A 24418-nucleotide genomic window follows, 5' to 3' on the forward strand; every position below is an offset into this window, starting at 1 on the left:
CCGCTAATGATATGCAATTGTTGTTTACTGTATGGGTGTTCCAGACCACAATGACGTCGCTGTGACGGAGATTTCCGATTTGGTGTCAAATTGGCGCCCGCCAGGAATTTGGCTTCGGAACCTATTCTCCACCCAATTGCATTTCTCGATTTTGGTGTCAGCCAACGGAGAATTCCACCCAAGAAACGTCAGGGAGAAGAGGTTCTACTCCACGAATGCAGGACAAATGCAGAGCAATTATTTAAGTGGGATAACATTGTGCTTTTTAAAATTTTAGATCATATTGTACTATATGTTTCATCTTACTGTGAACTAAAGCTAATGAATTAAATCAAACTTTGACTCATAAATGGTAGTTGGTGAAGTTGAAGAGACACACATGTGAAAGACAGATCCAATCCAGATCACGAAGGAGTCTCATTGTTTTCCCAGGTCCTGCTATGCATCAGTAAGGGATTGATTCCACGGCCTGCCAGTCGCGTTTTCCTGGGCAGTGACCCTCGCCGGCAACGGGATTCTTCTTTCCCACCACCTGCCAATGGGGTTTCCCAGTGTGGCCACCCCATGCCGCTGGGAAGCTGCGGGCGTGGGTGCACTACCAGCGCAACGGAGAGTCCCGCCGGTGGAGAATCCCATTGTGATTCAACTGCCACAAAATATCTCAGACCACTTGCAGGAGTGATTGGTGCTACTGAACCCAAGAAATATCTATGGTAAAATCTTATTCACACCGAAAGAAAGTCACAGAAATCTTGCCAAGTACATTAATATTTTGATTACAGGGTGCTGTATTAGGAAATAATTTTAGGAATTTTCTGGGTTGGATTTATTGAACAAAAAGATATTCCTTGAGAGAATATAATAATAGTTTCCACAGTTTAAGATGGCTAAAATGGGGAGAGAGTGATGATACCACACTAGCTTGTGGTAATTGGAAATCCACCCACCTCAAATGTTCCCGATATAATTTTCTGGATATAATGTAATCTTATATATTGTAAAAATAATCACACACACATGCTAAGCAAACAATCTTTAAATTTAATATCAAACATTAGAGCTACTACTATCATTTTCTGTTCTTTAACTCAAGAAGTTTTGTCTCCTACAAAAGTATTAGGATAATAAAAATATTAAATATCAGCAATATACATTTTATGTAATGCTATATTAAGCCCTGTGGTGGTCCCTTAAGTAACATAATTCAATAAATTATTTTATTATTTTTACTAATAACTTGTGTTTTTTGTGTATTTGTTGATATTTATTAAATTTCAACATTCATACAAACGGTTACTGAAAAGTAATAACAGTATGGCAGTGTTGATGGCAAATTCGCAGTGCACTGCAGATAAATCTCTGTTTCAAGTTATTCTTCAGGAAAGTGCACAGACATCCCAGGGGCATATGTAGAACAGAACTGTAACAGTTGTTGATGGAACTGTACCAAATATGTATCTCTTTGATTTAGGCTGTGCTCATCACACAGATCGAATGGAAATGCTGCATTAGGAGCCACACATAACACTGAGGTACCTACAGAAATTAATATAAATGAATTAAATTTATGATTATGTACCAGATATTATTATAAGTTTACAATTCTTAAAGGGTTTTCTAACCCTTTAAAATGTATTATTCTTTTCCAGTTACAATCTAGAATTGATACTATTTTTGAAAGCGATGGAACCATCATTACCATGCCTTGCAGTGATGGAAATCTCATATAGCAAGATTGCAATGACAGCATCCTGTTCCAATACTTTGTTTCTCAGGCTGAGTTTGGCATGTGTTTCAGACAAAGACATTCTGTCAATTAGGAAAAGATTCAAAAGTTTAAAACATAAATAATTTAACTTGTTCCAACAAAATGGATTAGCTGCAAAACTTCACACATTCTCACAGTTGTACTACAATGTCCAGTCCCCAGCCACGTGTTTCTAGGCGACGCGCCGTCTACTGGCGTCGAGATTATATCTTCCTGCCGCTTGTCAATGGAATTTCCCATTGAAACCACCCGACACCACCGGGAACACCATGGGTGTGGGTGTACTGCCAGCAGGAAAAGTGAGCCGCAACAATCGGAGAATTCCGGTCAATAACTAATAATACTCTGCAAGGTTTGTGCATAATAGACAACTCTAAAATAAAATTATACATAATTTTAAAAGAGAATACAATTATCTCATCAAATGATTGACAAGAGTGATAACCTGCAAAATGAAACGCTAGGACTGGAATATCCATCCCAATGGGGCGGAGAATCAGGCGTCGTGCCCCCCCCCCCCCCCCCCCACACACACTTCCTCCCCCTCCCCCCCCCAGCAGGTGCCTGACCGAGGTTCATGACTGCTCACCAGCGTGAAGGCCCGGCATCAGAGTCTCTGGTCCTCCGTGATTCTCTCCTGAGCCGGGAATCACGTGGGCACGGATCACATCTGGTATTTACCAGCGTGGCCCTGACGTGCAAACCCTTAGAGGAGTTGCCCACAAGATCCATCTGAGAGCCACCTTCCACCCCCCCAAAATGCACTACCTGCCCACTCCTCCTCTACTAGACCTCCCCCAGGAACCCCATGAATAGGGAGAGCCCCTTCCCGAGACTCCATGAATAGGGAGAAACCCCCCCTAAATCGAGAGACACCCCCACATAGAACCCCTAACTGAAGGGACCTTCCACAGGGACCCCCTAACTGAAGGAGCCTCCAAAGGGACCCCCTGACTAAAGGGACCCACCACAGAGATGCTTGAGTGATTGGAATACACTTAGTGCGTGGGATGGACTTGCCTCTCTTTTATGTGGTCAATGTTTGTAAACATTGACGTTTCACCACTTAGAGTCACTGATCCAAAAAGGGAGATGAATGAATTAAGGCTGCAGCTGGTTTGTGGAAGCTGTCAATCACAACCCACTACTAGAAAGTTATGAATGGCTTGCAGCTAATGTCTGAAGGGTCTATATGCAGGTCACAGTTGTTCTCCTTCAAGGAATGGACACATAGAGCTTCCAGGTAAGTGTTACAGCTGTGTTGTTTTCCACTGCCCCTGTCTGGGCTGCTCTCTAGCTTCCAGGTATTTTTTCTGGGGGAGAGGGGGGTCTGCGGTGGGAGGGTCTGTGGGTGTCCCTCTAATTGGGGTGTCCCTTTAGTTAGGGGGGTCTCTGTCGGGGTCCCTTTAGTTAGGGGGTCTGTGCGGAGGGTCCCTTCTAGTTTGGGCGGTCCTGTGGGGGTCCTTCTAGTCAGGTGTCATTGTGAGGTGGTCCTTTTAGTTTGGGGGTATCTGGGGGAGGGTCTCCCTATTGCATGTGTCATTGGGCATCAATTACAGGGGTCTGGGAGGATCTCCCTATTGCACGTATCCCTGGGGGTCTCCCTATTATAGGGGTCCCTGCAGGGGAATCTACCAATTGCAGGAGTTCCTAGGGGCTCTCCCTATTACAGGGGTCCGGGGTGGGGGAGTCTCCCTCATTAGGGGGTCCCTGGGGGGGGGGGGGGGTCACCCCCATACTTGAGGGAAGGGGGCACCCGGGCAACGGGGTTTGCTTTGCAGTGCAGGTGTGGGGGGGGGGGGGGGGGCGAGGCTGATTTGTGGTGTGGGGGAGGGGTTGTGGGTGGTTGGCTGCAGGACTTCACTATCGGGCCGCACACCCAAAATGGCATCCAGACAGCGGAACTCCTCATATTCCTCATCCCAATTTGCGTTCACAAGGGGATCAAAGAACCAAGAATAAAGAAAATTAAAGCGCAGAACAGGCCCTTCGGCCCTCCAAGCCTGCACCGACCATGCTGCCCAGCTGAACTAAAACCCCCTACCCTTCCAATAATCATATCCCTCCATTCCCATCTTATTCATGTATTTGTCAAGACGCCCCTTAAAAGTCACTGTCATATCTGCTTCCACTATCACCCCCGGCAGCGGGTTCCAGGCTCCCACCACCTTCTGTGTAAAAAACTTGCATCGTACATCTCCTTTAAACCTAGCCCCTCACACCTTAAACCTATGCCCCCTAGTAATTGACTCTTCCACCCTGGGAAAAAGCTTCTGACTTTCCACTCTGTCCGTGCCGCACATGCGCTAGGCGACGACCTGCAGCGGTCGCTCCGTATAACACGGAGTTCTATCAGGTCACCCCTCAAATGGCTCCGAAGTGGAGATGGTCGATAGCTTTAAGTTGCTGGGGGTCACCATCACCAACAGCCTGCCCTGGTCCACTCACGCTGATGCAACAGTCAAGAAAGCTCAACAACGTCTCTACTTCCTACGGAAGCTAAAGGAATTTGGCATGTCTGCATCCACTCTCACAAACATCTACAGATGTGCGATAGAGAGCCTCCTATCCGGCTGCATCACAGCCTGGTATGGCAACTGCTCTGTCCAAGATCGCAAGAAACTGCAGAGTGTGGTGAACTCAGCCCAACGCATCACACAAGCTTGCCACCCCCACGTTGATTCAGTATACACGTCCCGCTGCCTCAGGAAGGCAGACAGCATTATCAAAGACCCCTCCCACCCAGACATTGCCTTCTTCCAGACCCTTCCATCAGGCAGACCCACACATCCAGACATAGGAACAGCTTCTTCCCCACAGCTACAAAACTCCTCAACGACTCCCCCTCGGACTAATCTGTTCCCTGTAAGAACACTATTCACGATGCCCTATGCTGCTCTTGCTCATGTATTTGCTTTGTTTGGCCCCTTGTTCCGCACTGTAACCAATCACTTTTTGTCGATGTACCATTTGTCAATGTTCTCTGTTGATTATTCTTTTTGTCTACTATATACGTACTGTATACGTTCCCTTGGCCACAGAAAAATTATTTTCACTGTACTTCGGTACATGTGGCAATAAATAAAATAAAATCAAACCTCCGTCGTTCCAGTGAGGACAAATCAAGTTTCTCCAACCTCTCCTCATAGCTAATGCCTTTCATACCAGGCACATACTGGTAAATCTTTTCTGCACCTTCTCCAAAGCCACCATATCCTTTTGGTAGTGTGGCTACCAGAATTGAACACCATGGGCGAGATTCTCCATTTCCCGACGGCGATTTCGTAATCAGCGAGCGGCCAAAGAATCCCTTCTTATGACGGAATCGAGGGGGGGGGCACTATCTGGCAGGTTGGGTCCATGCACAGCCGGCGCCGTGTTATACGGAGCGACCGTTGCAGGTCGCCGCCTAGCGCATGCGCGGCCACGGACCCGGCAATTCTCCAACCGTTTATTTCTGGAGGCTGGGAGTTTTAAGTGGCGCGGCTGCTAGCCCCCACTGGTCGCAGCATCAGTGAAGGGGCAGCGCTGATTTTGTTCCACGTAAAACGCCACGGATCCTCCGCATATAGCCTCAGAATCATAGAATCTGGCCCTATATTCCAAGTGCGGCCTAACTAAGGTTCTATAAAGCTGCAACATGACTTGCCAATTTTTAAACTCAATGCCCCAGCCAATGAAGGCAAGCATGCCATATGACTTTTAAAAAAATCTTTTTATTCTCATTTTCAACATTTTCGTCAATAAACAATCAAAGAAAAAACAAACAAAACAAATACAATAACAATCCCCCACACACAAACCGCACCCCGCTCAATATACAGAGCAAATCATCCACCCCTACATTCCAGGTAAAAGACACAAAGACAACATTACCTCTGACCACCCACCCCCCCCCCCCCCCCCCCCCCCCCCCACCACCACATAATGTTCAATGGCAACCACTTCTCGGAAGTGCATAATAAACAGACCCCATGAATTGTGCAACCCTTCCTCCATCCCCTTCAGCTGAGACTTCACCTTCCTGAGCGTCAAAGAAATTCAAGTAGGTCCCCCCACCAAGCCATGTCAGAGGATGGAGAAGCTGACCTCCACCCCAACAGGACCGACCTCCGGGCAATCAGCGAGGCGAAGGCTAAAGGCCCCCGCACCCGCCTGCCGCTCGAGCTGGTCCGACAACTCGAAAAAGGCTTCTAGGGGCCCTGGTTCCAAGTTCACGAGCACTATCCCCAAGGTGACACTAAAAACCTCCCTTCAACAAACCCCTCACATTCCACGTAACTATCTCAACCAGTGGTCTCGCACCCCCGTCCCTCCTATCCACCATCATCATAACTCCGGGTCCTGCCCACTGGGCTTGGTCCGCCCGGTCCCATTGTTATCATCAAACCATCCCTCCACCCCCCCCGGCCTGGTCCCAGGAAAACAAAGCAGTCCCCTTCAACACACAACCCCAGTGTAAACACACAAACCCCAAAGAGCCATCATTTTAGATAGATTCATAGAATTTACAGTGTAGAAGGAGGCCATTCGGCCCATCAAGTCTACACCGGCTCTTGGAAAGAGCACCCCACTTAAACCCCACACCTCCAAAATTCCAAATAGGCAACTTCACCTCATTTAGCACATATAATGACATATAATGACATGTGATAAAAAATAGAGCTACATATAATCCTCTACCCCATTACCCTCAGTCCAAGACCAATCTTCAGTCCCATTTCTCACTTCTATGTATGTATGTTGCGACCAATATTGGAGTCTTTTCACACAAATGCACTTTGCAATGGCCTTTATTTTATTACAATGAGGATTTGGTAAAGGTAGTTGTTATTGTTGAGCACCATAGCTTTCATGCCTCCAAGAAGCATGATTTTATTTTTCTGCATTTAAATATTATTCCTTTATCAGTCTCCAATCTTCCCATGCATGGCACAGAGTAATGAAAGTTGATTCCAATCAGGATGACATTTGATATGTCTGCTAGAGGGGAATTAGTGTGTGGTGTCAGAGCTGTGTACTCATCCTGATGAACCCACCCACTTAGCTGTGAGGATCATACTTTGCTCCTGAACAACTGTCTAGGGTACAGAAGGCAAATCGATATTTAAATCATGGCATGACTGTTCACTCTCTGGGCTTAAGATTCTTAGAAATGATTAGCCTTTTTAAGGTGGATAATATTGAGGACTGCAATATTATTAAAACGATGCTCTGGCACATCTACTGATGAACACTCAGCAGTATTGACGAAGGGGATAAGTTATCATTGATTGCTGTGTCAAAACTGTCTGGGCTATGTCTCTCCCAAATGCTAAGCAATGTAAGACATAAACTTGGCACGCTTCTGATAAATGTAGGGTTAAGAATGTTTGTCAATAATCACATGATGATCCTGCTGAACCACTCTCAGAGAGAATGCTAACTTAACTTTGATCTTTGGATGCATGCTCTTGTGTTACTTATCACTGTGTCCCAATGATTGATGGCATCTTGGGCTCAGTATCAAGATGCAGCTCTGCATTATTCATGCTTGAGAGCTGGCGCTTGGAGAGATGGTGCTGCCAGGATGCAGCTTGTTCCTGAGATGGTCCAGTGCTGACCACTAACAAATGTTTTTCCCCTTAGAACCACCTTGCTACGCTGCTGTGACACGTGGATGAGTGCAATGTGTCTAATAACACTGACTTGTTGGTGCCTTGGTTGAAAGGACTGCACTATATCCAATTGCTTTAGGATGTGTATTTGTGTAAGAACATTTCACAGTGGCCACATGGTCCCTAGGCTACTGCACCTTCCAAGGATGACCCCCATCGTTAGGGCTGAATGTGGTTTACGCTTCCTCAGTGATCATAGTGAGATTGTTGACCTTTCGTGGCATGTTGAAGATGACAACGAAAGTATTATAGTGTCCCAACACCGAAGTGTTAAGACAACTATGCTTATAAAAACTTGTCTTCACCTTAATCATGCTGGAATCTTATAGTTATGAGATTGTCATGGGCATGTCTTTTGTGTTGTCTGAATCCTCACCCTCTTCAAATTCATCACATTCAATGTCCTCCTCATCCAAGGAAACATCTAGCTCCTCTATGCCCCTGTGCCAACACATCCTTCCTTTGCAGTGCTAGGCTGTGCAGGGATATGAGATATCCTCTGTGGTGAGTATTGAAGAGCTCTGCCTGATCAGTCCAAACATCTGAAAAGTGTCTTTAAGAAGCCAATAGTCTGCTCTATAGGACCTTGTGACTCAATGTGCAACATCGTTGTATCTTTCCTCAGATGCACTCTGTGGACAACAAATGGGCATCGCTAGCCACGTCTTTATCTCTGAGGGGCCAAACCTCTAAGCACTGAGTTCCTTTAAATATCACTGGCACCAGAGAGTGACTCAAAATGTATGAGTCATGAGAGCTCCCTGGGTACCGAGCACAAACATGCTGGATCTGATTTCTGTGATCACAAATTAGCTGTACATTCGAAGAGTGAAATCCTTTTCCCTAATGAATCACACAGGCTGCTGCCAAGGAACACTCAAGACCACATGTTTGCAGTCGGTGGTGCCCTGCAACTTGCAGGAAACCTGAGATTGCGGTGAATCCCATAGTTCTGGCAGCCTGGCTTGCTTCATCCATGCGGAACTGTATGTAATAGTGAGCTTTACTGAATGGGGAACCTGTCATCTTCCTTATACATTTGTGTGTTGCTGATAGTGAGGTCCCGCAAAGGTCCCCAGTGGAACCATGGAAGAATCTGCTTGCAAAAAAGTACAGGGCAACTGGCATTGGATGCTCTTCAAGTCTGTGTGGTGTGAATTCCTCACAGAACATGTGGCAAATATGAGCTCAACATCTCTAGACAAGAGAAGGTGCCTGCAGCACTATCTTTTGCTCATCTCCACTTATAAGGTTATGACAAACACATTTGTAGATTTAACTCCTCCACATCAAGATCTGGGACTCTCTGGGGCCCAGCTGGTTCTTGTTCCTCAGGGCGATGGTCTTCCCTGAGCTTTCTTAATTGGCCCTTCTCATTCTAATCCAGGCCATCAGAAAGACATTGTTCCTTGCAGTCTGCATTTTTCACTCCAAGTTGTATTTGTGAACAGATATAATTGAGCAATCAATAGTCATTCCCTTGAATGGTCTCCCTTCATAGACAAGGCAGAAATTCAGCTCTAAGCATAGATTTGCCTTCCATCTGTACATAGCATACCATGGCCAGCACTTGCAGGATGATATCCTGGAGGATGACAAGCAGCTAGTGTTCATCTCAAGTGTAACTGTTCATTTATAGTAAAGGTCTTAATTTGGATCAAAAGACCCATATCCTGGGCGCGATTCTCCGCTCCCGCGCCGGTTTGGAGAATCGCCTGGGCCGCCAAATTTTCCCGCCACGCCGGTCCGACGCCCTCCCGCGATTCATGGAAGCGGCCAGATCGGCACAATCGTGTTTTGCGCGGCGCGGTCCAGTGAATCGCCCGAGACAGCCAAAATGGCGATTCACCGGTAACCCCGCGATTCCCAGTGCTGGATGGGCCAAGCGGCCTGCCGAAAACGGCGGGTTCCCCCCGGCGCCGTCCACACCTGGTCGCTGCCGGCGGGAACAGCGCGGGAACGCTGGGGGGGCGGCCTGCGGGGGGTGGGGTGAGGGGGATCCTGCACCGGGGGGGGCCTCAAATGGGGTCTGGCCCGCGATCGGTGCCCAGCGATCGTCGGGCCGGCCTCTCTGAAGGAGGACCTCCTTTCTTCCGCAGTCCCGCAAGATCCGTCAGAAATCTTCTTGCGGGGCGGACTCGGCGAGGACTGCCAACCCGCGTACGCGTGGGTTACGGCAGTTATGCGGCGCCGGCCGCGTCATGTATGCGGCGCCGCCTTTACGCGGCGCCAAGGCCTGGCGCGCGTAAATGATGCGGCGCCGCTCCTAGTCCATTATCGGGCCCTGAATCGATCGGGATAGGAGCCGTTTCGCGCCGTCGTGAACCTCGACGGCGTTCACGATGGTGCGAACACTCTGCCTCCATTTCGGAGAATCCCGCCCCCCTATATCTCACAATCAAGCTTCTGGTGGTTATCCTCCAGTTCTCTTTGACAATAACTATTGTCAAGAAAAGAAGGAAATGTAATATTTTCTTTTGGCAATCCCACTGTCATATTTCTTATGTATTGGAGGTTGTAATTATGGCAATTGATGAGTGTCTACAAGAATCTAAACCAACAGTAAGAAGTGGTTTTGATATGTTAATGAACCAAGAGGAATTTTAATCAGAATTTTACATAGGGCAACAACAGGAGTTGTGAAGTGGGTTATTTTAGTTCAAAGGGGGATATATACAAGTTGTAAAATCTGTACGTAAGTAAAGATAGGGGACGGGATTCTCAGTTGGCTGACACCAAAATCGGTAAATGCGATTGGGCGGAGAATGGGTTCCGGCACTGATGCGACCATCAATTCACACGAGACGATTAGTAGAAGTGAACAGTGGTTTTAATTAGCTAGATCTGTGCCTGCCTGCGACTGCTCTGTACTGAGTGCCGCCTACAGGCTGCATATCTATATACCACCCCCGAGGTGGCAGAGCCACAGGCGGAGCCCACAAGGGCATCAACATAATACAATACAATACAGTGGTGAATTGTAGCAGCAATACGTTCACCTGTGACACTAAGATCACGGTGGGAGGAGGAGGGGGGAGTCTCCGATTTGACGCCAACTCGCAATTCTCCATTACCTCGATAGAGGATCAATGCGGTCCGGAACACACGTGCAGTAAACACCATTTGCATATTATTAGCGGCCCTGCCCGGTATTCTCCGGGGCCTCTGCGATTCTCCACCTCCGATTGGCCGAGTTCCAGATGGCGCGGTTCACTTGTGCTTTTAAAAATCGTGAAACTGACGTTGTGGCTGTTGACAGTTGTGCTGCTGGCCAGGCGGCTTCTGCCAGGGCCAGAGGGAGGTCAAGTGGGCTGTGAGGTGGGGGTACACGGGCACGGAACATCGTTGCCGCAGCTGTTAAGGCAGCAGGCAGCCATGCAGTGACAGCCCACTGTGAACTTAGGGCTCCGGATCATGCAGGCGTCCCCCACCAGGCCACCCCTCCTAGGTGTCCTCTGGCCCCAGCCGACCCATCAGCTGTATGGGCATACTCCAGCACAACCAGTGCCATCTTGTTGGCAGGGATGAGTGCGTGTGGAGATTGTAATATGTTTATGAAGCTGCAACTTGTCAGCCTCCCAAGTGTCAATCACGCACCCGGCAATTCACGGACCGTTTTTCATTGGAATCGATTATGTTCCACATGGCGCCGGTGCTAGCCCCTCCAGTTGCTGAATCGGTCCAGGTTTGGCACCAGTTTTGTTGTGAAAGTCCACGAATCCTGCCCCGGTGTGAACACTTAGTCTCAGGAATGGAGAATCCAGCACAGGGTGAGTTTACTTTTTTAAAGCATGAGAGTTTAAGTAAAAAAGCAGTTTAACTAATTCTGGATGAAAATACTCGTGAAGAGATGAAAGAAACAATAGTGCGATCAAAGGGAAGGAACACATTTGAGGAAATATTGAAGTCTATGTGAGGAGATAGCTGGTCATATCTCCCAGAAGGCAGTGTGACCAAAACCAGACATGGAGTACCAATTGCTGTCAGCCTCAGAGGACACGCCAAGAGAAAAAGTGGGCTGTGTGGCATAAAATACTGGAATTCTATAGATTTAAAAATCTATCAAGATTGTTGCGAAACAGAAAAGGGGAAGGTTACCTCAGAGGGTAGTTAAGCTCTTTTGGAATTGTTTAAAGTACTGTTTACTGTGTGAAGCCTTTCTTGTGTTTAAGTGTAATTTTGTTTTATTTTTCTTTAGTTTTTAATAAATGTTTACTTTACTATAAAATCATCACAAGTAGCCAGGGACGGAATTTCCTGATTTCAGAACCTCTCATCATAATGTACAAATTACAAAAATAATTTTGGCAACTATTTCCAGTTGCCCTTTGGGATTTGGGCAGCTTGGTATTTACTATCAGCCACACCAAAACACTATCGGCACCCAATCTTACACTTCTGTCCTGACTGCAAGCATGGTGCCCTGAATGCCATGACCAATGCATTGGGAATGTGGAGGCTCGAAGAGCAATGCTGCCTCCGTGCAGCTGGCGTGGCCATTGATTCTTGGACCCTGCATACATTCTGACATGCATCTGTAAGGACTGGATGCCAATTAAGTCCATATGTACTGCAATACCGAAATATAATGAATTTTCACCTGAATGCATGTCTTTAGTAAAGGAGCCAAGCTCATTCAATGTGCATGAGACTCTTGAGTGCAGGACTCAATGCTCTCCATAGTTTGAGCAAGACAGCTTGAGGGTTCCCCTTCAATAGGCTAAAATTTACTGTGCTGAACTCCTTCCTTATACCCTGAGACCCCTCCCTGACTGATTTTTTTCCTTGTTTGATTTTCGAGCCATGTCATTACAATGTGAGATTTTAAATAGTGCTGCTAACCTTTGTGTGTGAGTCTAGCCTCCAACCTTCCCCATCACCCACCAAGTCTCTCCCAGCTCCTCCATTCTCACTGTCGCCTAATTACCTTTCCTTTTATCACTATCCAGCCTCTCCCTGTTATCCATGAACCGATCATTAGCCATGTTGACATCTCTGTCCTCCCTCCTGAAACCTTTAATGTTGATGGCCCCATGCACATTGTTGACCTGACCTTCTTGAGGCCACATGCACCGTGACTTTCTGGGACCTCCCTTAAGACCATTGTTATGGGCCAGGGTTTAGAGAACCCCAAAGTATATCATGGAGTTCACCTGACCCACAACTTTTAATAGATTGTGCTATGGGGAGCACATGGCCCACTCTACAGGTGTGGTACAGTAGAAATGGAAAAGTATTTTTTAAAGCAAAGCAATGTTTATTCTATGAACTCAAATTAACCTTTTTAAAACATACAGTGAACATCTTAGCAACCATCAATTCAAATACAATCCCCAAAGAATACAACACTAAGTAATCCTTACTAAATTCCCAAACAACATTCAGCAGACAAAAGACCCTTTTAACACAAAGATCAGGTTTAAATTCGCTATTGAGAGCAGTTACCACGTTGAAACAGCAAATGAACATTCATAAGTTGGAGAGATTCATACACATCCTGCTGTGATTTCATCTTCTCCAAAACTAAAATGAAACCAAACCCACCCTGCAGCAAAAAGCCTAAAGCGAAAGTAAAAAGCTGACAGACAGCCCAGCTCCACCCACTCTCTTACATCACTGCAGTAGTAGACACCCATTTCTTAAAGGTACTCTCACTACAGATATTTATATACACCCCCATTTATAAACACCCATTTCTTAAAGGTACTCTCACATGACACCATGAAATCATAGCTGGTTCCCGACATATCTCAGTGGGAAACTCAACGCGCCTTGAAAGTCAGGAAAACAAAATTCAAAATGAATTTCCTGCCGGCAGGAAACTGGCTTTTCCCTCACGCCAAACTTAGTGAGTCCGTCCATCATGGTACCCGCTGCTTGTGGAGCAGACAATTCTGTCCTAAGATTCCAAATTCAGAAATGCAGCAAATTCTCCACTATCTTTGTGGCATTGTGGAGGTAGGACAAAATGCTATTTTAGAATATACAGACACTTTGTGACATTAGTAACTTCACCATCTTTGGCATATTTTGAAGCCCCAGAGAGGCTAGAATGCACAGCAATGCTTTTCACCGTTGGTATCTTTTGCAGTGGACGAAAGAACGGAGGTGAAAGGTTAGATTCTCTCACTGAGTGGACTATGGACTACCTTGTATAATGTTCAGTAGACTGGGAAATAGAGGGAATATAGGACTAACTATAGTACATTTTCAATTGTGTTTTTAAAAATCAGAGATTTTTCAGAGAATGTATCTGTACCCATCTTAGCAGCTGAGATATGTTATAAACCTGATTTCACTATCAATTAATGCAGTGTTCTTCAAACGTTTTTTCCGGGGACCCATTTTTACCAACCGGCCAACCTTCGGGACCCAACCCTGCCGACCTTCGCGATCCACGCCGGTCGACATTCGCGACCCACGCCGGCTAACATGCGCGACCCACCATTTTCTCTTACCTTGTTTGCTGTTGACAAAAATGGAGGAAACGGTTTTGGGTCCCTTTGGCCCTCGTACACGCTCCTCCAATGGAACCTGTTGGATGAAGGTGAAGCCTTCCGGTGTCGGAAAGTATGGAGTCCCCATCTGCCCCAAGTTCTGCATTTTTTTCCTGTAAAATTTTATTAAATAACCCCCCCCCGAACTTGTAAAAAAAAAATTTTTTTTTTAATTAATAAAATAAATGAAAAAAAAATTTAAATGAATAAAATAAATGGATAAAATGAATAAAACCCCCTGAACTTGTAAAACAAAAAGCTGCGACCGTTTTTAAAAAAAGCGGCCACACTACATATGCGGCCCGATCTGGCACACATGTGCAGTGCGGCCACATTTTTTTTACATGATCGCGGCCATTTTGAAGGCCGCTTGCAGCCGGTGTTCTTAACAGCCGGCTGCTGTGGCTGTTGCGCGCAGATTTGCGCGATCGGGAGCGCCACGACGGACGGCTCCGCGACCCTCCCGACACCTGCCCGCGACCCACCTGTGGGTCACACACCCGAGTTTGACAATGCCTGAATTAATGCCACATTGTTCTTCCTGCATAAATAAGGCTGTGCAGCCTATTTTACTAAATATTACCAGGTGATGAATTTTAATAAACATGACTTACAATGTCTTCAGTGCAGTTGGGGAAATTTTAGATCCATGGACAGGATCAGTTCGGACTCTTCGACTCGCAGTGTAATACCCTTGTATAAGCCTCTCGGCCTCAGAGGTAAGTTCAGCTTGCTGGCTTCTGGCAAATGCTAGCAGCTGATCAAAATAAATTTTATGTCAGGATACAAACTCATCAGAAATATTCCAGAGGAATAATTTTGACTTGATTCCTAAATCTTCAGCAAATTACTTTTTTAATTCATTAAGTGAAACAACTAATTTCATAAATGGAAAGAGCTTAAAGAGCTTTTGATGTACAAATCAATTTCAGTTTTGAAACTATTCTCTGCTGGTGACTGACACTTATCTTTAGTCCATCAAAAAATGGAAAGACTAAGATTAAGGCTGGAAAAGCTAATTTATATTTAGAAACCATAATAAACACAAAGGTATTGCCACTCCAATAGGAATTAGTCATTGTTTTGTCCCCTGTTAAATAGATTTTCATTCAAAACTAATCTTCGCCATGTCCTTTGAGGAGAGATCCTGAATTATTTGGATCTTATACTTAAAAAGTAAGCCCAATGAAAATCAACATTTGCATTGTTGTTTGCATTCCAAAGTAAAAATGCATTTATTTTACGGCTTACCCTTACATTTGTAAAATCTTAATACTTAGCCCCATGAAGCTTCCAAGTTGCTCAGAGATTGTTCCAAATTGTTTTTGCATTTGTTTTTATCTTTAATTATCAACATATATATTTTAGTTTAGGAGAAGCCAATAACTTCTCCTTTACATGAGAGAGGTCACACAAATAATCAGTACAAGTGTTTTTGTGCTGGATCCTCAAAATAAAATAGATAAAGATAAAAACAATACAATTACAATTTATGATTGTCCTAGTCTCTTTCATTCCAGGCTGTAGCTTCTTAGATGAGTTGATGCTTTAATTGAAATGAAAGCTTTGTAAAGTATAGGATTTTTATTAAACTGTGAGACTTCTTATAGCTGAATTTCCAGGATGTTTCCATTGTTGTTTAACTAACTTTATTGATAACGTATTTTACTCACATGAACACACATTTGCAATGCATCTGAAGCCTTATCCTGACCATCTCTAACATGTGCTATCTGACCTTCAACTCCCAGATCAGGTGACCCCATATGCAGTACAGAGTGTACCATATAGTAAGTATCCAATACTGGAATCCACAACCAAAATCAGCTATTATCATGACATTTCCTCTTTCTAAAAAAAACATTACATACTAGTTTCTATTAGGACAAAATAGGCTGTGAGTATAACCTACTCAAGTACACAAAGTCTCTTAACTATTCATTCTCACTCTGTTTTGATCAGTCTGTGTAGGAGTAGGAGTGAGGTGTAGGAGCGCCTGGAGACGGTGTAACTCCTCGGGTGTGGGTGGTGGATGGATCCACAAACTAGGAGTGGAGCGAGAAGAAAGGAGCTGTTGGAGCCAGAGAGTTTTTGTTGTGTCCACAGGTTAAGATGGCGGAGGGCAAAGGGCTCGTTCTGCCCACCCAGTGGTCAAAGGAGCATTTGGTGGAATTTCTGAATGCTAAGGTCAGCCAGCAGAGGAAGGAGACCTTGGAGGACCTGTCCAAAATAGTGGAGGTGGTTAGAACAGCTATTGAGAGAGTGGAGCAGAGGCTGGAGTCCCAGGGATGGGCGATCCAGAAAGTGGAGGAGGTAGTGGGGGAGCATGAGGAGCAGCTGGCCTCGTTGTTGGCCGGGATGGGGATGATCCACGAGATCCAGAAGAGGCTGAAAGAGAAGGTGGAGGATCTTGAAAACCGCTCCAAAAGGCAAAATTTGAGGATCGGGGGACGTCCGTACGCATCAAAGGTGCCGAGGCAGGCACACATGTGGCCAAAATGAGGAGCAGTTGGTGGGAGAGGGGGCCTTTGACCGCCCCTGGAGGTCGACCGAGTGAACAGGGTGCTGACGCGGAGACCGCAAGCGAGTGAGCCGCCAAGGATGATAGTGGGGCGGTTGCACCACTTTATGGATAAAGAGAAGAATCTTTGGTGGGCGAGGCAGACAACGAAGTGCACCTGGGAAGGGAACAAGCTGCGGGTGTATCAAGACCTGGGTGCTGAACTGGAAAAGAGGAGGGTAGGTTTCAATTGGGCCAAAGCTGACCTCTTCAGGGGGGTGAAGTTCAGGGTGCTGTACCCGGTCTGCCTCTGGGTGAAGCGAGAATATTATTTTGGTAAGCCTGAGGTGGCAATGGAGTTTCTGAGAGACAATGGACTGGCAGGCAAAGGAGGACATTGAACTTCTGGGGAATTTGTGAGGTTTCATTGTACTCGGTGAGGGGTGGTTGGAGGGGCGGGGCAGTGGGGGGAGACATCACCCACCAGGCTGGTCAGGTGGAAAGTAGGGGGCTGAATGGGCTGGTCAAACAATCATGTGTTCGCATACTTGAGGAGGCTGAAGACAGAGGTGGCCTTTTTACAAGAGACACACTTAAAGATAGAGGTCGGACAGGGTTCAGGAAAGGATGGATGGGGCAGGTGTTCCACTACAGACTGGACATGAAATCAAGGGGGGGGGTGGCAGTGCTGGTGAAAAGCGGGTGGCGTTTGAGATGGGGAGCATTGTGGCAGATCCGGGGGGAGGTTCCTGATGGTGAGTGGGAAGCTGGAGGGGATGCCAGTGGTCCTGGCATACATTTATGCCCCAAATTGGGATGATGTAGATTTCATGAGGTGGTTGCTGGGGAAGATTTCTGACCTGGACACGCACATGGTTTATCATGGGGGGCAGGGTGTTTAACACAGTTATGTGATGATATGCATAAGGCAAGTTTGTACATAATGTTATGCACAACCACCGACCACTGGGTGGCAGTGTTAACACACCATGTAACTCTGTGGCTCGGGATTTGGGAGTAGGTTGTGCTAAGGGATAGAGATATTTTGCAGTACCTCTGCAATAGTTAATTAGTGTTAGTAGTTTATTATTTTATTTATCTTTGTTATCTTTAACGCGCAGTTGTTTCATAATAAATTTGTAAATTCGAAGTTCTGTAGGTCATCAGTTACTTTGGCCAGTCTAAGGAACATGACATGGTACCAGGATTGGTGATTTACTAAATCTGTACCACTAAAGACAACTTTGAAAGAAAAGGAAGAAAACGCATCTTTGCTACTAACCTATTGGCATCTGATGCTCAACGCGTGGTAAAACTTCGAAGCCTGGGATGGAAGGCATCAGGGCACCTCAAAAGCCTCAGATTACCGGTAATGTAGATGAAAATTGGAGGGTTTTTAAGCAACAGTTTGAACTCTACGTTTGCACCATGTAACCCTGTGGCCCCCCCATAATACAGACGATGGCTAAATGAATTCAGTGAATTCTCCTGGAGCTACTCAAAGTGCGACTATTCTCTTGTACGACTTACTACCAACTGGCAGGTGTCTCAAGTCTGCAGGCACAGCCCGACGAAAGGCATATTGCGTTGCTGCTCACTGTAGCAGGTCCCCAAGCAACTGAAATCTTTGAAAACGAGGCCGCCAGCAAAAGCTTTGATGAATTTCTTAAACAATTTGATCGGCATTGCTCCCCTAAAACAAATGAATCCTTCAAACGTTATATATTCCGTATATATTCAGACAGAACACAGGAAAGGCATTCGGCAGCTGAATAAGAAACGTGCTCCCTGTGCGGGCGGCCGACCCGATTCTCCATTTTATGTCCGCGATGTGGCAAACGGCATTTGCCACGGCAATACCCTGCTAATAGAAAAACATGTGCCATCTGTAATGGCAGGAGTCATTTTACAACCCAATCTTATTCAAGGAGATGGCCTGAACAAACAAAAAGTATCAGCGCTATTGATGAAGTGTGCCTAGAGGACACATACTTTGTAGACATGATTGTTGTGTTCTGTGTTATGACCGTGATAATTCCTCGGGTGAAGGAGCTGCGCTCCTGAGGAAGGAGCTGCGCTCCGAAAGCTAGTGATTGGAAACAAACCTGTTGGACTTTAACCTGGTGTTTTAAGACTTCTTACTGTGCCCACCCCAGTCCAACGGCGGCATCTCCACATCATGTGATAATGATGTACACAGAACATCTAGTTATTAAACTAGAAAGATGATTTACTAACAAACACGTAGAACTTTAACTAACTAACTATAATACAGACGATGGCTAAATGAATTCAGTGAATTCTCCTGGAGCTACTTGAAGTGCGACTATTCGCTTGTACGACTTACTACCAACTGGCGGTGTCTCAAGTCACTGATGGATCTCTAGCGCCATTTGCTGGTTGGAGGTCACACCGATAACTATATACATTGATATGTACTTGCATATCACCACATCCCGCTTCCTTTGGAAGTATTAATATTTACGAATGAGTGGGGGCAGATACGTGATGGTGAGTGGCAAATTGCAAGGGGAGGCGGTGGTATTAGTGAACGTGTATGCCCCGAACTGGGATGACGCCAACTTTATGAGGCGTATGCTAGGACGAATCCCGGACCTAGAAGTGGGGAAGTTGGTAATGGGTGGAGATTTTAATACGGTGCTGGACCCAGGGCTGGACAGGTCGAGGTCCAGGACCGGAAGGAGGCCGGCTGCAGCTAGGGTGCTTAAGGACTTTATGGAGCAGTTGGGAGGAGTAGACCCCTGGAGATTTAGTAGACCTAGGAGTAAGGAGTTTTCGTTTTTCTCCTATGTCCACAAAGTTTATTCACGAATAGATTTTTTTTCTTTTGGGAAGGGCACTGATCACAAAGGTGACGGGGACGGAGTACACGGCTATAGCCATTTCGGATCATGCTCCACATTGGGTGGACCTGGAGATAGGGGAAGAAAAACAACAGCGTCCACCCTGGAGAATGGACATGGGGTTATTGGCAGATGAGGGGGTGTGTTTAAGGGTGAGGGCGTGTATTGAAAGGTACTTGGAACTCAATGATAATGGGGAGGTACAGGTGGGAGTGGTCTGGGAGGCGCTGAAGGCAGTGGTTAGAGGGGAGCTGATATCTATTAGGGCACATAAAGGAAAGCAGGAGGGTAGGGAAAGGGAGCGGTTGTTGAAAGAACTTCTGAGGGTGGACAGACAATATGCGGAGGCACCGGAGGAGGGACTGTACAGGGAAAGGCAAAGGCTACATGTAGAATTTGACTTGTTGACTACGGGTAATGCAGAGGCACAATGGAGGAAGGCACAGGGTGTACAGTACGAATACGGGGAGAAGGCGAGCAGGTTGCTGGCCCACCAACTGAGGAAAAGGGGAGCAGCGAGGGAGATAGGGATGAGGAGGGAGAGATGGAGCGGGGAGCGGAGAGAGTGAATGGAGTGTTCAAGGCATTTTACGAAAGATTATATGAAGCTCAGCCCCCGGATGGGAAGGAGAGAATGATGTGCTTTCTGGATCAGCTGGAATTTCCTAAGGTGGAGGAGCAGGAGAGGGTGGGACTGGGAGCACAGATTGAGACGGAGGAAGTGGTGAAAGGGATTGGGAGCATGCAGGCGGGGAAGGCCCCGGGACCAGACGGATTCCCAGTTGAATTCTATCGGAAATATATGGACTTGCTGGCCCCGCTACTGATGAGAACCTTTAATGAGGCGAGGGAAAGGGGGCAGCTGCCCCCGACTATGTCAGAGGCAACGATATCGCTCCTCCTAAAGAAGGAAAAAGACCCGCTGCAATGCGGGTCCTACAGGCCCATTTCCCTCCTGAATGTGGACGCTAAGATTCTGGCCAAGGTAATGGCAATGAGGATAGGGGATTGTGTCCCGGGGGTGGTTCATGAGGACCAAACTGGGTTTGTGAAGGGGAGACAGCTGAATACAAATATACGGAGGCTGCTAGGGGTAATGATGATGCCCCCACCAGAGGGGGAAGCGGAGATAGTGGTGGCGATGGATGTCGAGAAAGCATTTGATAGAGTGGAGTGGGATTATTTGTGGGAGGCGCTGAGGAGATTTGGTTTTGGGGATGGGTATATCAGGTGGGTACAGTTGCTGTATAGGGCCCCGATGGCGAGCGTGGTCACGAATGGACGGGGGTCTGACTATTTTCGGCTCCATAGAGGGACGAGGCAGGGATGTCCTCTGTCCCCGTTATTGTTTGCATTGGCGATTGAACCCCTGGCCATAGCATTGAGGGGTTCCAGGAAGTGGAGGGATGTACTCAGGGGGGGAGAAGAACACCGGGTATCTCTGTATGCGGATGATTTGTTGCTATATGTGGCGGACCCGGCGGAGGGGATGCCAGAGATAATGCGGATACTTGGGGAGTTTGGGGATTTTTCAGGGTGTAAACTGAACATGGGGAAAAATGAGTTGTTTGTGGTGCATCCAGGGGAGCAGAGCAGAGAGATAGAGGATTTACCGTTGAGGAAGGTAACAAGGGACTTCCGGTACTTGGGGATCCAGATAGCCAAGAATTGGGGTACATTACACAGGCTTAATTTAACGCGGTTGGTGGAACAGATGGAGGGGGACTTTAAGAGATGGGACATGGTGTCCCTGTCATTGGCAGGTAGGGTGCAGGCGGTTAAAATGGTGGTCCTCCCGAGATTCCTTTTTGTGTTTCAGTGCCTCCCGGTGGTGATCACGAAGGCTTTTTTCAAAAGAATCGAGAAGAGTATTATGAGTTTTGTGTGGGCTGGGAAGACCCCGAGAGTGAGAAGGGGATTCTTGCAGCGTAGTAGGGACAGGGGGGGGCTGGCACTACCGAGCCTAAGTGAGTACTAGCCTACAAGCAATGGTGACGGCACCGTTGCCGTTCGCACCAAAGAAATACACCACAAGCCCGGTGGTGGTGGCTACATTGAAAATTTGGGGGCAGTGGAGACGGCATAGGGGAAGGACGGGAGCTTCGGTGCGGTCCCCGATAAGAAACAATCATAGGTTCGTTCCGGGGAGAATGGATGGGGGATTTGGAGCATGGCAAAGAGCTGGGGTAGTACAACTGAGAGATCTGTTTGTAGATGGGATGTTTGCGAGTCTGGGAGCGTTGACGGAAAAATATGGGTTGCCCCAAGGGAATGCATTTCGGTACATGCAATTGAAGGTTTTTGCGAGGCAACAGGTGAGGGAACTCCCGCAGCTCCCGACGCAGGAGGTGCAGGATAGAGTGATCTCAGAGACATGGGTGGGGGATGGTAAGGTGTCGGACATATACAGGGAAATGAGGGACGAGGGGAGATCATGGTAGATGAGCTGAAAGGGAAATGGGAAGAAGAACTGGGGGAGGAGATTGAGGAGGGGCTGTGGGCTGATGCCCTACGTAGGGTAAACTCATCGTCCTCGTGTGCCAGGCTAAGCTTGATACAATTTAAGGTGTTACACAGGGCGCATATGACTGGAGCACGGCTTAGTAAATTTTTGGGGGTAGAGGATAGGTGTGCGAGATGCTCGAGAGGCCCAGCGAATCACACCCACATGTTCTGGTCATGCCCGGCACTACAGGGGTTCTGGGTGGGGGTGGCAAAGGTGCTTTCGAAGGTGGTGGGGGTCCGGGTCGAACCAAGCTGGGGGTTGGCTATATTTGGGGTTGCAGAAGAGTCGGGAGTGCAGGAGGCGAGAGAGGCTGATGTTTTGGCCTTTGCGTCCCTAGTAGCCCGGCGCAGGATATTGTTAATGTGGAAGGAAGCCAAACCCCCGGGTGTGGAGACCTGGATAAACGACATGGCAGGGTTTATAAAGTTAGAACGGATTAAGTTTGTGTTAAGGGGTTCGGCTCAGGGGTTCACCAGGCGGTGGCCACCGTTCGTCGATTACCTCACAGAAAGATAGAGGGAATGGAAAATAAGTAGACAACAGCAGCAACCCAGGGGGGAGGGGGGGGGGGGAAGGAATCGAACGGACTCTCAGAGATGTTATTGTATATGTATAATATGTATAGGTAGTTGTTATAGGTAATTGTATATTGGATTGGTGGATTGTATTTTTGGAGAGTATTTATTTTGGACAAGGCAGTTGCCATTCAGTTTTGTTTTTGTTTATATATTATTTATTTACTTGTTTAAAACTGGCCACTGTTATTTATATTGCTTTATTGTTGTGTAAAAGAAACACTACGTACTGTTTTGTTTGGCCAAAAATCTTGAATAAAATATATTTTAAAAAAATATATATTTACGAATGTGACTTTGCTTTACACAACATGATATGCATGATAACTTTAAACATGTTCTGTACACAGTTTATTACAAGTTCAGTCTGTCAGGTTTACGACGTAATCTGCTTGATCTCCTGAACGATGGCTGAATTGGCGATCGTGTTCCACCTTCATTTGTTGTTGGTGTTCCTGCTTGTTCCGTATTCAATGCTGTGGCTGTTTCTCTGGTTGCTGGCTCTGATAGATGGTCTTTGTCCTCTTCAAGTGTTTTGGGGTTACATACCAGCTCTTCTGCTGGATTCAACATGAAAGGATGTTGCACTTTCAACAGTGCTCTTCAGTTTTTTCACAGAACTGAAGCAACCTTAGTAAGGACCAGAAATTAATGCAGACCCGCCTGTTGCCATTTCCATTGGCATCCTCCAGTCTGACCATATCACCTGGATGCAGTGGCTGGAGCTTCCTTGCGGATCTATCATAGAACGCTTCCTGCCTCCTCTTCTGATGAAGCAGTTTTCGCTCCAGTCCTCGGTCCACGGAGTGAGTTGTGATGGAAGGCACAGTCATTCGCAGCTGTCTATTCATTAGCAGCTGTGCTGGTGACAATCCATTGATAGGTGGTGTTGAACGATAGCTCATAAGCAGCAGATCGATGTCATCCCGGCTGTCAATGTTTTTTTTTAGCTGCTGTTTAATAATGTGCATGCCCTTTTCTGCCTTCCGTTTGACCGGAGATATAGAGGACTTGAAGTGATGTGCCTAAAATCATAGTGACGGGCAAATTCAGTCCACTCATAATTTTGAAAACAGGGACCATTGTCAAACATAACAATGCTTGGTATTCCATACCAGGCAAAACTCTTGTGAGCATGTCGGATGACACACCAAGCAGTCGAGTTCGCCAACTGTGCTACCTCCGGGTAATTTGAGAAGTAGGCAATAACCCAAATGTAGTCTTTTCCATTGAAGTGAAAAAGAGACTGGAAGAGACGCAGTAATGAGATTGACATGTAGTTGCATGTCCTCATCAACCAGGTGTACCTCTTGAATGCCCGTGGCTCGAGAAATCGTGTCAGCGACAGCCAGTTGTTTGCCTGGTGTGTAGATCAGGTTGAAATCATAGTGCTGGCGCTTCATCATCATGCGCTTGATTCTCGGGGACATCCCACACAAATCCTTCTGTACAATGGATACAAGAGGCCTGTTGTCAGTCTCCACAAGTAACGTTGAAAGACCAAATACATAATCATGGAGCTTGTCCAAACCCGTGACCAATCCAAGGCATTCTTTTTCAATTTGCGCTCCATCTCGGATATCGCTCTGGATGTGTATGCCACAGGCAGCCAACTGTCATCTGCACCTTGCTGCAGCAACACCACTCCTAGGCCATCCTTAGATGCATTGGTGAGATTTTGGTCTATTTCGGCGGGTCAAAAAAACGCTAGGACCGCGCTGTCATCGGCGAGATACACAATGCTTGCCACTCCTGCTCATGTCTGGGAGACCATTAGAACACTGCGTCCTTTTTTATCAAATCTTATAGTTGAGAAGTTTTAGAGGCCAGGCTGGGAATAAACTTGCCAACAAAGTTGATCATCGAGGGTAGAGCAGTTGATGTGGTGTATATGGATTTCAGTAAAGCGTTTGATAAGGTTCCCCACGGTAGGCCATTGCAGAAAATACGGAGGCTGGGGATTGAGGGTGATTTAGAGATGTGGATCAGAAATTGGCTAGCTGAAAGAAGACAGAGGGTGGTGGTTGATGGGAAATGTTCAGAATGGAGTT

At 46.6% G+C, this 24418-nt stretch overlaps 1 protein-coding gene across 1 annotated transcript in view; it reads right to left on the bottom strand.

The window, feature by feature from the left end:
- Nucleotides 1-1267: 1267 nt before the first annotated feature.
- mcmdc2 (minichromosome maintenance domain containing 2) overlaps nucleotides 1268-24418 on the bottom strand; it is a 204277-nt gene continuing 181126 nt past the window's right edge. Inside the window, exons 12-14 of the mRNA XM_072467634.1 lie at nucleotides 14537-14679; nucleotides 1700-1809; nucleotides 1268-1536 (exon numbers count right to left, since the gene is read on the bottom strand). Of these exons, the coding sequence (XP_072323735.1) occupies nucleotides 1370-1536; nucleotides 1700-1809; nucleotides 14537-14679 (420 nt within the window). The 3' untranslated portion in view covers nucleotides 1268-1369. The remainder of the gene's footprint in view (nucleotides 1537-1699; nucleotides 1810-14536; nucleotides 14680-24418) is intronic.

The sequence above is a fragment of the Scyliorhinus torazame genome, chromosome 11, assembly GCF_047496885.1.
Source record: "Scyliorhinus torazame isolate Kashiwa2021f chromosome 11, sScyTor2.1, whole genome shotgun sequence".
In the NCBI taxonomy this organism is placed as follows: Eukaryota; Metazoa; Chordata; class Chondrichthyes; order Carcharhiniformes; family Scyliorhinidae; genus Scyliorhinus; species Scyliorhinus torazame.